Here is a 16,267-nt window from a genome sequence, read left to right as displayed (position 1 = left end):
AAAACACTGCTGCACATTTCTAAACGGTTGAAGGTGAATGGTGACCAATTTTCAAACGTAAAAACATAAAATGCCTCCATACTGCTCACCTGGCATAATCCAAGTCTCCACAAGCCCTGAGATGCAAGCATGCATTTATTTTCCACTCAACTTGACATCTCAGGGCTTGTGGAGATCTGGATTACGCCAGATTACGGAGCAGTATGGAAGCTTTTTTTTTTTTTTTTTTTTTTTTTTACATTTGAAAGTTGGACCCCATCCATTCAATTGTTTAGGACAGGGGTTCCCAAACGTTTTCACCCTGGGACCCAAACTCACAAAAAAACACATGGTAATGAGTTGCCATGACAACCAGTTGGTCACCCACCCCGCACAGGTCTGCGACCCAAATTGGGTCCCGACTCATAGTTTGGAGAACCCACTGGTTTAGGAGAATTCTGTAACGTGTTTTGCTGTGAAACTCCATGAATGTTTTGTCCTTTGGGTTCGGGTCAGTAGATAATGACTGAATTTTCATTTTTGGGTGAACTGTTCCTTTAACCCATTGATACCTGATGCAGCATTTGCGTGTATATCCCTCATTTGGGTGTGTATCCCTTTAAGTCTTAAAGTGATACACACAAATGCTGCATCAGGTATCAATGGGTTAAGCAGTGGTTCTTTATATTAGTAGGACTCTGCAAACACTAGTGCAGCAGTGCATTATGGGAGTGCAGCAGTGCATTATGGGTTCTCATTGACTGCTGCTGCACTTCACCAAGTTCACCCTTTCATGATGTTTACAGTTTCACACTTCCTCATTCAATTCACTCATTCACACGTTCACTTCCCACAGCTCAGTAGTACAGTGATGTACGCTACCTAATGGTAACTACACCTACTGTAGTAACACAGTAGCTAAGCTTCTCCAAGTAGGTTAATGGACCAAGCTCAAGTGTAGTTACATTTTAAATGCCAAGTAATTATGAATCATTGTAGTTTCCAAAGACGCCTCAACACCCTGTGCAGCAGCAAGGGTAACTGAACTATGTGTGAACTATGTCCTCTAGGGGGCACAAATCTGGATCTGATCATTTCAAGGTCATGACGCGTTTCAGCACAACATGGATTTTTGTATTGTATTTGATGAATGTTAGATGAAATGTTTGAGTTGACATGCTGAATGTGAATAATGGAAAAATAATATTGTAGGCTTGTGTATGATGCATATATGCCGTTGCCTTGCATTTCTCAAAATGTCTTGTTCAGTTTGCATGAAAGTCACAAATAAATTCAGTTTTTCCCCTCATAAAAATGCCTGTTTCTCTTTTATTCGAGTCGAATTTATTGTAGTTGAATTTGCAATGTGACATATTGCCTGTGAGCTATATTGTTGGGTGTGTAGTTCAGTATATTATGCTAATACACAGTCAACAAAGAGCCTTAAGCTACACATTGACGTACACATGTATTTTCAGCGGTGCAGCGAGGTAGCTTTAGCTCCTATCACTATCAGTCATTGCACTACATTATAGGCCCATGGTCACTCTTCTTGGAGGCTTGGACAGCTGAAGCCTCACAAAGCATGTTCTATGAAATGACTGCATTTGTGGTGTTGTAGACCTATATTTACAGTCTATGGTGTAGTAGACTCATTTGTGGTGTAGACCTCAGCAACTCACGCCAAATGTTTTGGTGAATCACAGAGCTTATAGGTCTTTGATCCTGCTTTCTGGAACACCCCTCAAACGATCCCAGGCCTGGCTTTGCCATTGACTGTCACTAACAGCGACAGGTGCATCGCACAAGGCATAAAAACGTCTCTGCGCCGAGGGGGGGGGGGGGGGGCGTGATTGATGTCCCTTCTCCCCAATCACAAGCCGGGTTGCCCTGCCCCGGCGCCAACAGCCCCGCCCTTTACACCTTTTTAGGTTCAGAACCCGATACTTAGGCTGTCTGGTCCCATACTTATTGGGGTGCGGTCACGTGTGCCACTTTTGACCAGGAAAGGAACACCGGCCAGCAGGGTCTTCTGGTAGTGGGAGCACCACCTCCGAACAGGCACCTCGGTCTCTCTCTCCCCCCATAGCGAGACCTCTCCTCCCGTCTCGTCGTCGTTGTTGGTTCATTTTTCTTACTATAAGCAGAGGGGGACGTAAGAAGTCCTGACAGAGGCGGCAATCATGATGGCTGTCGAACAGCAAATGAGTTACAACTCCTACTCTATCCACGTCGAAGAGCAGCACCACTACATGCCTCAAGAGGACGACTGGGACAGGGACCTGTTGCTGGACCCCGCCTGGGAGAAGCAGCAGAGGAAGGTAGGCCGGATTTGGAAACGCAGGAGAACGGGGTTTAGTTGGTGCCATCGTGCGTAATTACGCACGGCTTGACCCACGCCCTTACATTGTCAATGAGCGACTATACGCACTGTGCATGTCAGTGTGACAAATGAGTTGGTTGTTGGATACTGATTGTGTTATGGAAAGTGTGAAACACCCTCAAATGAAGCAGCAGTGAGTTGCGTCTGCCTGGCTAGGCCATTAGTTGTGTTCGCACCTGGCACTGCAGGCCTGCTGGAAGCTGTGTGGGCAGATATTTTAGGTCGCGCAACTTTCTCTCAGTGTTGTCTTTCAGTTACCCCCCGAAGACTGTCTAAATATACCCTGCCACTGCTGCCAGTCTAAGCTATAAAATACATTGGAGTTTTGTCTTGGTTCATCACCAGCAAACCCACCCGGAACAACTCAAAACCTACAGGCTGCTGGGATGTAGTGGAAGGAGGGTTAAAAAAAAGAAGAAGAAGAAAATAGGCCTACTTTATTTTTGTATTTTTTATTTTTCTGTTAGAGGTAGAAAACACAAAATTTGCTGTGGAAACCCTCAAGACATGTGGCTACACATGACAAGGAAAAGTAATAATAATAACACACAAAACACACATCATGTCTTAATTGGTAGACAAATTAGTTTTTTCTTTAAAAAAAATGCAAACTAAATCTTCCATTCATTTGATGTAGAGAAAGTAGTGCTGTGGCCTCATACTGTCTTTGATCGATTTGAAAATCTCCAATGGATTTGTGCTGCTGAGCTCATATCAGTGATGTAAAGGAAATTCCACTGTGGGCATTAATGGGTTAATTTGGTGGTAACGTTACCACTGGAGGTCACAGTTTACGTCACTGGTAGGGGCCTAGCATAGCTCCTGCAGCAGCCTACATCTCAAACTGACTGCAGCTCAAATTAAACCAGCTCATGTATGAATCCAGCAAAGTGATTTGTATATGCCGACTGTCGCATCCATACTGTCTAACTAACTGAAAAAGACGGAGGACGCCAAAATCTGACTTTTTTTACACACTAATGAAGCTAACGTTAACCCGGCCCGGGGTGGTGTGAGGGCGGGGTGGAGGGGGCCAACAGGTGCGTTTCATGAGCTGTCAGTGCTGAAAGTCAATGGATGGGGGTGACGTCTGCCAGGCCTAAAGTGGAACAGTCACACCAGCACAATAATAGTCAATACAGTCTTATGACCTGCATAGATGTTTACCTGACAAGCTGCCGCACATTACATTGTCCCCGTTGTCGTCATTGGTGGACGCGATTTACGACTCTTCGCTGGCAGGCAGGTAGATTTGTACCGCTGGCTACTAGCCTCTTTGGTGGCCATGTTGGATATCCATTAGCAAAGACATGACTGCTGTGCCTATTCTCAACCACAAGCGAATGTAGAACAAGCCGCAAATAGCTCCCAGGTACTTCATTTATTATAGCGTACAGTGAAGTGGATTGTTTCCTTTTCAAATGCGATTATTTTAATACATGCTGCTATCTATACATTTTTCATTCTCGAATTCATATATTTCAACTGAATACAATGTAGGTTATTGTTGTAACTATGTTGGCTATGTTATGTTTGATATGATATCACCCCATTTGTCCTAGACTTATTATATTCTTTCTTTACTGTACTGCTGCTACAGACCCATTTCCGCACAAGGATCAGTGAAGTTTGATCTAATCGGATCTAAATTCATCTAAAGCATCTAAAGCTTCTCAAACCTTTTCACCACAAATTAGACCACAGACGCCCATTTCACAAGATTGTCTCCCAGGGACCACCATCTGATGGGATTATTGCCTTTAGATGTTTTATTACAGAACGTGTATGAAACTGTCGTCATACATTCTGTCATTGTGTTGCTTATGGATGGAATTGTAGTGGGAAAAAATATTCTCCATTTAGCTGGGAACCCCCTCAAGGACCCCTGGGGGTCCCCGGACCACACTTTGAGAACCACCGATCTAATCTAATCTAATAGCACCTAATCTGCATTAGCGCATTGCATTCCAGCAGCACAACTTAGTCTACCGGGCATGCTCTTTTTTTATATAGATGTACTGGGCATGTTCAGATGCACCGGGCATGTTCAGATGTAGCGGGCATGTTCAGATGCACCGGTTGGTTCGGTTCCGGTGAATCTGCAGAATGCAGCATGCCCCCCCACCGCTTATAGAGCTGGAGCTCTGACTGCAGCTCGCTCTGTGTGACAAGGCTGAGAGACCTCAACAGATGGTGGCAGCCAGAGAGAGAGAGCGAGAGAGAGAGAGAGAGAGAGAGAGGGAGAGAGACCTCAACAGATGGTGGCAGCCAGAGAGAGAGAGAGATGGCAAGGCTAGTAGATATACACCCGGGTGGGTTTCACAGACCCACAAATAAACATCTTCTTAAAATACTTTTCAACTTGCTCTGCTCCACCTCCCCACCCCTCCACCTCCCCACCCCTCCATCTCTCTCTCTCCTCCACTCAGGTCCACTTCCTCTCATGCCCTCATTCTTGAGCACCTCTCTGTCCGTTTTTCTTGTCTTTGTCTCCTGCCTTTGGGAACATTGATAAAACATTTCTCATGTAAGATGATATAACGTTTCTCATGTAAGATGATAAAACATTTCTCATGTAAGATGATATAACCTTTCTCATGTAAGATGATATAACGTTTCTCATGTAAGATGATATAACATTTCTCATGGAAGATGATAAAATGGGCCTTGGAGAAAAAGAATCCAGCAGCGCCTGCCTGTCTTCAGCGCTCACCTCTGCACCTCTCGGGGGAGTAGGTCACTATACCCCGTTGCTCTCCTCGGCATGTCAAACACAGCTTAAGGAGCTGATATCAGACCATAAATATAGACCCAGCATCATTTTGTGCTGCAATGAATATAAGAGGGAACCCCCCCCCCCCCCCCCCCCCACACACACACACACACACACACACACACACACCACCTGTTCTCCCTCCTATCCTTGAGATTTCAGTGGAAAAATCTGCTCACTGCTTCTCGTAATAAAGTGTTTGTCAACACACAGTGATGTTAAATCCGATACGAGACGGTTTGTGTGTGCGTGCCTGTCCGGCGCGCCTGCCTGTGTGTGCGTGCCTGTCCGGCTGAATTATACATTTCGACATTGGTGTATATCTGTCATGATGAGACTTGCCGAGTGTTGGCTGATGATGATTCCTGGCTCGGTTCGGAGAGGGACTTTCATATAATAAGGCCTGGCAACAGTTGTGTGAGATATTGCATCTTAGCGTTGGCTGTCAAAGAACAAGATGATTCTGAAAGGAAAGAGCGATGACGAGATCTGGCTGCATCCTTCCAGATAGATCCTTTCCAACAAACTGCCTTGTAACACTAGAGAGGGGAGGAAGTGCAGAGGTGACAGTTCAACTCAGTTTTGCTCCGGCTACTCAAGAGACCCCAGGAAGAGTAGCTGCTGCAGCTGACGGGGAGACAGATCAACTTGAAACTTGAAGGGTCTGTGTCGATAGAGATGGACAGAAGTGGATGAACTATTCAAGCGTATATTGATGTCTGCTCGGCCCGGGCTGCCCCCCGACAGCTTACACAGAGGTCCAGCAGCACCATCCACGTTAGTGATCGCTGAACGAGCGATCGATAGCTGTTTAAAGATTAACTCTCACAGCCGCAGACTGCTGTCCCAAGGCCATCTATCTATACCTTTCAATAGACCCTTTTCACAGCTGCCATTTTGTGTCTAAAAGGCAGGATAAACACAGGTGCAACCAACTCACTAATTAGGGCCCCAGCACTGTCTGGAACACCAAAATGGACTGGAAGTTGGGAAACCCTAATTCATGTTTTGGTACACCTGTGTTTATCCTGCCTTTGGGACACAAAATGGCTACCGTGAAAAGGGTCTATGAATTAGTATTTGCGTGGTATACAATACAGTAAAATAGGGATGCAGGATATATCAGCAATCATATGGGTTTTGGTCCGATGAGCAAAATAACAACGATGTTAATATCGGTTATCTGTATCGGCCTACATATTCATATGGAGAGAAAAACAATGTGCTAAATCTTTGATTTATGGACTTTTCCGAATGTGGAAATAAAGAAATACATTACTCCCCCCCCCCCCCCCCCCCCTCAAATTCACAGTGTTTACATGTGTTTTTCAGTATGTACAAAATTTTATTATCATAAATGTGTTTTTATACAGATCATATCGATATCAGTAAATATCGGTTATTGGTATCGGCCAAAATGTTCATATCGGTGCATCCCTATACTACTAAAAGCTTCAGAAAACGGCCTGCATGGATGATAGCGTCCACATGGGGCGTAGTTTGGCTACTTTCTGCGTTTGCACACTGCCATAGCGTTGCATGCATCTTAACAACACACTATAAACAGTTGAGCGCTGTGACTGAAGTCCTCTCTGCTTCACATAGTCGGGCTGTTCAGCTGCTCTGAAGTGAAGGACTGAGCGCACAGCGAAGCTGCTTATGCACCAGCCTATAAATACACATTACATAGGATATCGGCCTTATGGGCTCAGCTGACATCTCGACCACACACACACACACACACACACACACACACACACACACACACACACACACACTCTCTCACTCTCTCTCACTCTCTCTCTCTCACGGCAAAGGACGTCCCTCCTGTTCAAGTTGATATTTGTCTCTGGAAGTGTAAAAATTGTCACCTCGCTTCTTCTATCTTTGTCAGTTGTGTTACTTGTGCCTGTTCATAGACTGTAAAAAAGAAAAGAAAAAAAAAGTGGGCGTATAGTGAGTGTGACGTCAGCCATGGATCTCTGAACTCTCGTTTTGAAGCCTCAAGTTTGGCAGTCGCCATCTTGTTTTTTTTTAGCCAGATTGTGACCGTACCTGGACGAGAGGGGGTTTCCCGCAATGCCGGAGCGCCGCCTGCTGGCGTGATCGGCGAGCTGCGCGATCACTGGACAGTTGACCTGTCAATCACACGCAAAAGTCTTATTTATCATCTATTTTACTCTAAACGGGTGAGGTATATAAAAATTCACCCACCGTAAGTTGTTAGCTATAGCATCGAGACCAAAAGCTTTTTTTTATACCAAGCTGTAAACGTGTTCTGTTGTAAGGAGGTGAATGGGGATTGACTCCCTTTTGGAGCCAGCCTCAAGTGCCCATTTGAGGAACTACAGTTTTTGGTGCTTCCTCATTGGCCTCCATGTGTGTTTTACATGGTACTGAACTGTAGTGCATACATTGTGGAATAATCATGTGTAAGTAACTAAATAAGTGATCTTTTTAGTATAAGGCCTAATTATAAGCATTTATTCCCAGCATTAATTACGTTATATAATCATGTAATCATATAATCATCATATAATCATGTTGCATCCCAGTATTTTAAGCACTACTTCCCACACTTTTAAAAAGAGCCTCTTGTAAACGGCTTTATATTCTATTCTATTCTATTCTATTCTATTCTATTCTATTCTATTCTATTCTATTCTATTCTATTCTTTTTTCTTATTTCCCCCAGCTTACTTCCTGTTGCACTGTTTGCTAGTACAGTAACTGACAGGACATCAGATAGGTTCCCAACAGTTCCCTAGCAACACAATTCCGTCAAAACCGTCTATTCCACAGGGTGTCAAATGAATGAAGTGGCCGAAGCATTTATCTTGGTTAGCGTCAGGTGTTATGAAGTTATATACAGTAATGTGATATTTATCCACTCAGGCTGATGTAGCTATCTCCTCTGTGTGGGCTCAGGCTGATGTAGGTATCTCCTCTGTGTGGGCTCAGGCTGATGTAGGTATCTCCTCTGTGTGGGCTCAGGCTGATGTAGGTATCTCCTCTGTGTGGGCTCAGGCTGATGTAGGTATCTCCTCTGTGTGGGCTCAGGCTGATGTAGGTATCTCCTCTGTGTGGGCTCAGGCTGATGTAGGTATCTCCTCTGTGTGGGCTCAGGCTGATGTAGGTATCTCCTCTGTGTGGGCTCAGGCTGATGTAGGTATCTCCTCTGTGTGGGCTCAGGCTGATGTAGGTATCTCCTCTGTGTGGGCTCAGGCTGATGTAGGTATCTCCTCTGTGTGGGCTCAGGCTGATGTAGGTATCTCCTCTGTGTAGGCTCAGGCTGATGTAGGTATCTCCTCTGTGTAGGCTCAGGCTGATGTAGGTATCTCCTCTGTGTGGGCGAGTTGAGAGTAATCTCATCTATTCTGCTCTAATCTCATTTTGCACCGTAACAACTCAGTGAGTAGTGCAGCAGCCAGATGGGGGTCACTGCTGATCACCTCTCATCTGCCTCTAGTGGAAACAATGTGAAAATACCAGCTCTTTCTCAGGAGATATCAAGGTAGCGATAATATAATGCATTGGCTTTTGAAGTACCGGTAAATGGGAAATGACCAGTGTTGGGCAAGTTACTTTCAAAATGTAATATACTACATATTACTAGTTACTCTCATTTGAAAGTAATAAGTTACTTTACAATATTACTGTCTGTGTAGAGTAACTCATATTACACTACTTTTGCATTACTTTCACCAAAATAACAGCTGTAGCAGAATGACATCGCCGGCCCGGAATCATCCCGGAAAATAATTTAAACTGTCTTGAAATCAGTGTAAACCATCCAAGATTATAAATGTTATCCTTTTCCTTTTTTTTATTGTCATCTATAGTAGTTATTTGCATGAAAACACACAATTTGATCAGGAAATGATTGTATCTTTATTTAAATACGTGCTTTGATTAAAAAAAAGTAACTCAATTTGTAACTTGTCTTACTTGACAAAGTAACTGGTATAATATTACTGAAATCCTATTGGTAATAAGTTATATTACTGAGTTACTGCTAAAAGTAATATATTACATGTAATATGTTACTTTTGTAATGAGTTACCCCCAACACTGGAAATGACACACTGTATTTCATCTTGTTACACAAAATCTCACAAGGGAGTTAACGTTTGTCGTTTTTTCCGGCATCTCTTTCTTCACTAGATGCTGGATTATCTTGAAACAGGAGCCTATAGAAAAGGCCTGTCAAATAGATTTGATGTTGTTTGATATTCCAGATCCTTCAAAGGCATTTAAGTCTTCAAGCTCCATATTCTCACCCATATCTTCACTGAGTTTGGTTGCACTGTTCCCATTTATGCATTGAGGTTGTGTCGAAAAATGACATTCCAGCAATGTTGATTAGGTCCAGCAGAGGTTTTGGCCTTCACTCACCCTCCTGAACCCTTCAACCAAAACTCCTCCATGAGAGGAGATGTCCAATAATCCATCAAGCTGAATGAATGTCAGTGTGACTGGGAATGCTGGTACCACATGTTACCATGGTTACCATCTATTCCCAACATATTCCCACCTGTTACAGGAATATATCGTATCCGGTGCCATGCCATTGTTCCGATGGCCTCATTATTCCGAAAAACCCCAATAGTGTGAAAACTCCACGCCTGCCTGGCTCCGCCCACAACACTGACAAGATCGACCAGAAGCTTGCTCCTCTCACCCGAACCTCAGTAACCCCATGCCTCAACCCAACCACATAGCAGGCTGGGATCTGAACCTCAGTAACCCCATGCCTCAACCCAACCACATAGCAGGCTGGGATCTGAACCTCAGTAACCCCATGCCTCAACCCAACCACATAGCAGGCTGGGATCTGAACCTCAGTAACCCCATGCCTCAACCCAACCACATAGCAGGCTGGGATCTGGACCTCAGTAACCCCATGCCTCAACCCAACCACATAGCAGGCTGGGATCTGGCTCCAATATGGTGGACATTTTGGTGGTGCACTAATTGGGATTTGATTTAGGAATAATTGGCGGTCGGAAAACAATGGACAGTCCCCATTTATCCCACCTTTCACGTGACATTTTGATTTATTTATCCAGGTTAGGTCCGTTGACTTTTCAGCTCTCTTTTAGAAGATGAAATGGTGACGAGATCGAAGAAGACGATGAAAGAGAAGACACGTCATCGTTTGCTTTGGGATGAGTATGTCAAAGGAAATTGCAAAACCTGATTCATAATACCCCTATATATATAAAACCTGATTCATAATACCCCTATATATATATATTTGTCTTGCTCCATTGAGGTGTGCCCGCTGCCCGGGCTACCCAATCTCAGGATGCAATCGGGGAAGAGGGGGCGGGGGCAGTGTGTGTGTGTGTGTGTGTGGGGGGGGGGGGGGGCATCTTGGATTCCCACCCATGATTCACTCTGTCATGGTCATGTGATCCCAGTGCAGGAACACTCTCTCTGGACCTCTCAGCATATGTCCACTCACATAATATGCTGCTTATCTACACTTCTTCTATAAGGGATTATTGAGTTATGAGTTCAATATTCTCCAGATGCCCCACAATCTATGAGTCACTTTTATGAAATCTGACAACACACGGGGTCATTTTAGATGGCCCACACTACCACCAGTGGATTTATTAAGTCCTCCAAATTCTACCAGATATTTAGGCTACATTCATATCTCCACATGAATTCTATGAAAATAATAGGATTAATTAATATAACGTGCTGTGCCCGTGTTGTGAGATACATGTAGAGAGCATGTGTACGGGGGGTAAACTGTGCCGGTGTTGTGAGATAGGTGTAGAGAGCATGCGTACGGGGGGTAAACTGTGCCAGTGTTGTGAGATACATGTAGAGAGCATGTGTACGGGGGGTAAACTGTGCCAGTGTTGTAAGATAGGTGTAGAGAGCATGCGTACGGGGGGTAAACTGTGCCTGTGTTGTGAGATACATGTAGAGAGCATGCGTACGGGGGGTAAACTGTGCCTGTGTTGTGAGATACATGTAGAGAGCATGCGTACGGGGGTAAACTGTGCCAGTGTTGTAAGATAGGTGTAGAGAGCATGCGTACGGGGGTAAACTGTGCCAGTGTTGTGAGATAGGTGTAGAGAGCATGCGTACGGGGGGTAAACTGTGCCTGTGTTGTGAGATACATGTAGAGAGCATGCGTACGGGGGGTAAACTGTGCCTGTGTTGTGAGATACATGTAGAGAGCATGCGTATGGGGGGTAAACTGTGTCGGTGTTGTAAGATAGGTGTAGAGAGCATGTGTACGGGGGGTAAACTGTGCCTGTGTTGTGGGATAGGTGTAGAGAGCATGTGTACGGGGGGTAAACTGTGCCGGTGTTGTGAGATAGGTGTAGAGAGCATGCGTTGCGTATGGGGGGCAAACGTAAGTGGAGAGGTGAGAGAGCTGCACTCAGATCAAATAGCAGTTGCTATTCCAGAAGCTGTGTCCATGTAGGGAGGCTTCTATAAACTGCCTTAGTGCAGCCACAAGAGCCCTGGGAGGCCATAGGAAGGGCTGAGGAGTGTGTGTGTGTGTGTGTGTGTGTGTGTGTGTGTGTGTGTGTGTGTGTTTGATATATTCTCAATTGAGTGTATAGCTCATTTGTGCGTGAAAATCCGTGTTTCGGTGAGTTCTGTGCGGAGGATCAGGACACACTTTGACGTGGTAATGGCGACAGCAGACGGTAGCCGCGGTGTCAGGATCCACTGAGCGACAGTACAAATGTTGATTGATGGGCTGACAGAGCGGCCATCTTGGATCTCTCGTATGTTTGTGAATGTGAACTAAAATGGTTTCTCGACACGGTAATTTGACACTTTTTGAAGTGTTTATAGCTTAGTTTGTAATTATGAAGATGATTTGTTTTTTATGCATTTAATGAGTTTAGCTTCACTGTACCTGAGCCCACAAAATTCCTATTACTCATTTGTATCATTTATATATAAGTATTAAAGCTTTTAGTAGCAAGTGAAAACGTCTGACTCACAATGCGCTAACCACCGTCATTATTTAATTGCTAATAAATAAACGACACTAAAACTAAGTAGGCTATGTGAGTGAGAGTATTCCGTGTCGTCTAGGGATGTAACGATACACTCAACTCCCCACTCAATCAGAATCAGAATCACTTTTATTGCCACAGTATGCAAGTTACATACGAGGAATTTGTCTTAGTGTCTGTATGCAGCGTAGCGGTCACATCAATATACAGAGATAAGAAGTAGGAAGATAACTAAAGACAATCGATTCACCATACTTTTTTTTTTACAATACGATTTTCTCACAGTCTTTTTAATAAAATGAAATTGCACAGGCAAATTATGACCGAAACAGATTATTTTCATTATTTCTTAGACAGGTGTAACTGCAAAACACAAACATTGCAAGGAATGCATATTTCCTTTTATTTGTCATAGAAAAAAGTGGAAAAAAAACATCAGGATTAATTTCTTATCTCACAGATTTGAATCTTTACACATTTGTATCGATTTTTACTGTCTCACGAATCGCAATGTATTGTCACATGATCCCTAGTGTCATAAGAGTCAATCGGGTCTTAATTACAATACTTTCTACAGTCCAAACCTGCAGCCAATCCTCGTTGATTTGTTCTTCTCCAGGATCTACTGTGCTGGTGGTGAAAATGGAGATCTGAGGTTCATGAGGAAGAAGCAGATTAGCACAAACTGTCTGTGGCTTCAGTAACAATGAACACACACACTGAACAGCATCACCTACAAAATGTCAGCTAATAGCCTCACACTGAGTTTAAACCAGAGCGCTCAGCTATTAGCCGCGGTCATGAAAGCGACAGAACACTGAAGTGGTCTTTTGTGAGAATGAATGCTAAGCTCATGATGTGCAGGCTGATACGTGCTGTGTGCGGCGGGTATTTATAGGTAAGCTGCGGCAAAGTTACACTCGTCAGGATGATGATGGGTCTCCTATAATAGGACTCGGGTCATGAATATATTACAATGTCTGCACTCTCCACGTTTTCATTCTGAGAGAACTCCAGAAACAGCCTCGCTAGCTCCAGTTCACATCATAGCTTTCTGTAACTTTACTTTTCCCCCACTCCACAGCCTTTACGAGCGTTGAATAAACCACCTTCCTGTTTGGTTTATCACATAGCTGCAAGCACTCGATAATGATTGAAAAGATTGATAATATGTCATAAGCATGTCCTCGAGTGCCCAACGCCCGGGTGGGGTCGTCAAAAGGGCCTTTCTGTGTGGAGTTTGCATGTTCTCCCCGTGCCTCCCGGGGGTTTCCTTCATATAGGAACCCCTTTCACCAAAAACATGCAATATCCTGGTTGCTAATGTGGTGCCTCCTCTGGTCGTTAAGGGCGCCTGTTCGGAGGGAGGGGAACTGGTTGGAATAGCGTGATCCTCCCACGTGCTATGTCCTACCGGTGAAGCTTCCCCTGTCAGGTGAAAAGAAGCGGCTGGCTAACTGCCCATGTCTCGGAGGAAGCATGGAGCCAGTTTTTGGCTCTCCCCAGATCGGCAGAGGGTGGAGCAGCAACCAGGATAAATAAATTAAATTAGCACTAATGGGGGATAAAAATGGGATAAAAAATCTGGGGGGGGAAAGAAAAAGAAAAAGAAAAAAGATAATATGTCATAAGCCTGGTGTTTGGAGCTGTCTAATGCACGCTGATATGTTTATTAGCTGCAGCATTATACTACATAGGTGTTAACAGCTGTGTGCCGATGCTAACTGACGTCTTCCTGGAGGATAGCACTGTGGATATGGCAGTACAGCAGCAGTCACACATGGGCTGTCTAGACACTCATTAAGAAAATAAAATCAACGTTGTAGATCGTCCAGGCTGTAGAAAAATAACTTGACAGTTTTTTTAGAGGCTGATTGTTTCGTCACAATGTCGACAGTGACTTCCTATTTTGTCAAAATGAATGCTGGGAAATGTAGGCCGGTTGCAGGTTACAAATAGATCAATGGGGGGTTTCGCTGGACACCGATGATGTCACAGATGATTTCCAAAATGTGTGAAATTGGCCTAAAACAGAATGTTGTGTTGTGTTTTGTTTATGAAAGTCTCAATTTCAATCTTTTTTGTTGCCAACAGCCTTTTAAAATGATTTTCAAACAGGAGGCGCGCACCTGTCAAGTGGCACCTGTCAAGTGGCACCTGTCAAGTGGCGGTCTGCAGCCGCCAAACAGCACCTGTCGTCATATCCACAGTGCTATGCCATCCCAATAAAATAAAATAACTAAATAAATATATTGACAAATAACAAAATATTTGGACCCATAATATAATGTCTGCCTACATGTCCTGCATGTGTATTTAGTGCACGTGTGCACGGACGTTTGTCTGCTTCAACCAGCTCCGGGGAGAGTGGGGGTCTCGAGCCTCTGGCACCGTTATTTTGGGGATCGGGGGCTTAACCCTTCAACATAGATAACAAGTCAGTTTCATACAATGGTTCCTGTTAAGACAGAATGAGCTGATCCTAGATCTGTCTTCTGCCTGGACAGTTTTGTCTCTTATTTCAGAGAAAGAACACGCCTACTGAAATTAGACCCCTCCACCACCAACCTCCTCCTCCTCCTCCTCCTCCTCCTCCTCCTCCTCCTCTGAGACCCGCTCATGCACGCACACACCTCCTCCGGCCATAAATCCTCAACAACCTCTTCCACCACTTCATCTCTCTGATCGTCAATCTCCGAGCCCAGAGCTCATTAAATGACAAAAGGACTGGATGTCCCACAGCCGCCATCGCTGCCAAGCGCCAACCTGCACCTTCAACTCTGTTATCCTCCATCCATCACTCTGTTACTCAAATCCATCTGTCGGCCCCTAACGGCCAGGAAGCAGGCTGATCACATGACAACTCACTGAGGATTCGAGTCTCAGTGAAATGAAAACGGAAAGAAAAAAGTGTTTGTTAATTTCCCATGCCATTATATATACACCTACCTATACACATACTAAAGAAATTACCCACAAAACATGTTCTCGTATTTTTATATGAAAACTCCATTACGTCTTCTTTGAAAACTGTGTATTTTTAGGGGTATCAAGGTAAAAGCACTGACCTACTACCGCGGAGATCCGGGTTCAATTCCCGGTAGTGGCACTTCTGGCTTGGTCAGACGTTCCTACAGACACAATTGGCCGTGTCTGTGGGTGGGAAGCCGGTGGGTCTGGCCGGGTCGGGGCGCCTGCTTGGGGCGGAGGGGGACTGGGAATAGCATGAGCCTCCCACATCCTACGTCCTGCCAGTGAAAGCCCTCGCTGTCAGGTGAAAGGAAGCAGCTGGTGACTGCACATGTATCAGAGGAAGCATGCGCTAGTCTACAACTCTCCCCAGATCGGGACCGGGACAGCAGGGGGAATTGGCCAAGTACAACTGGGGAGAAAATAAGAGAAAATCAGAAAAACCTTGATAAGAAAATAGAAAACCGTGTATTTTTAGTGGTTACTTAAAAATCCCGACCAATAAAACCATTGCAGGTTTTTCCCCCCACCCTCACCTGACAACTAGATTGTTTTAGGGCTGGGTATCATTCAAAAAATTTCAATAGCCTATCGATACCGGTAGCCTACCTTCACTTCGATACCAGTTCCTGAACAATACTTTCTTTCAATACTTTACTCTCTCTGTTATAACAAAAATGTAATTTCAGTTGTAAAAAAACAAGTCCAAATTCTCAATTTGAACGTTTAACATTTCACACACCACAAAAACACCCCCCTCCCTACCTCCCTCTCCCCTCCTTCCAACCTGTCCCCCAGTCTGTCAGCAGCAGGGGTGAAAGGGGCACCTTTCACCCCGCTTTTTGTCATGGGGGAGTAAACCAAGGAACAGCAAACAACACCGGAAATAAGTGCGCCAACAAAAAACGTCTTTGTTGCCGTTAGCTTGACGCGGCGAGGTTACGTTAGCTAGAGCCTGAAAAGAACAACAACACAAGTTGTATAGTAGCGTTTAGCACATTTCTAGTAACTGCCGAGGAAGGTTTCTGGAGAGCCAAAGACAATGGAGTACTCGCCATGTGAAATCTTACGATCAATTCTTCTTCAAAAACTTCGTTCGCTACGTCTATCTTTTGTTTTGTTGTTTGTTGTTTTATTTTCTGATTCGTTGTGTCTAATTGTCAC

At 44.4% G+C, this 16,267-nt stretch overlaps 1 protein-coding gene across 1 annotated transcript in view; it reads left to right on the top strand.

The window, feature by feature from the left end:
• The first annotated feature begins 2,043 nt into the window (after positions 1-2,043).
• The window catches only part of actn3b (actinin alpha 3b), a 72,278-nt gene continuing 58,054 nt past the window's right edge, over positions 2,044-16,267 (top strand). The window contains exon 1 of the mRNA XM_083640247.1: positions 2,044-2,300. Coding sequence (XP_083496373.1) covers positions 2,163-2,300 — 138 coding nt within the window. The 5' untranslated portion in view covers positions 2,044-2,162. The remainder of the gene's footprint in view (positions 2,301-16,267) is intronic.

Source organism: Poromitra crassiceps (assembly GCF_964638095.1).
Source record: "Poromitra crassiceps genome assembly, chromosome: 7".
Lineage (NCBI taxonomy): Eukaryota > Metazoa > Chordata > Actinopteri > Beryciformes > Melamphaidae > Poromitra > Poromitra crassiceps.
The sequence above is the reverse complement of the archived record's forward strand: the minus strand, read 5'-3'. Positions and strand labels throughout refer to the sequence as shown.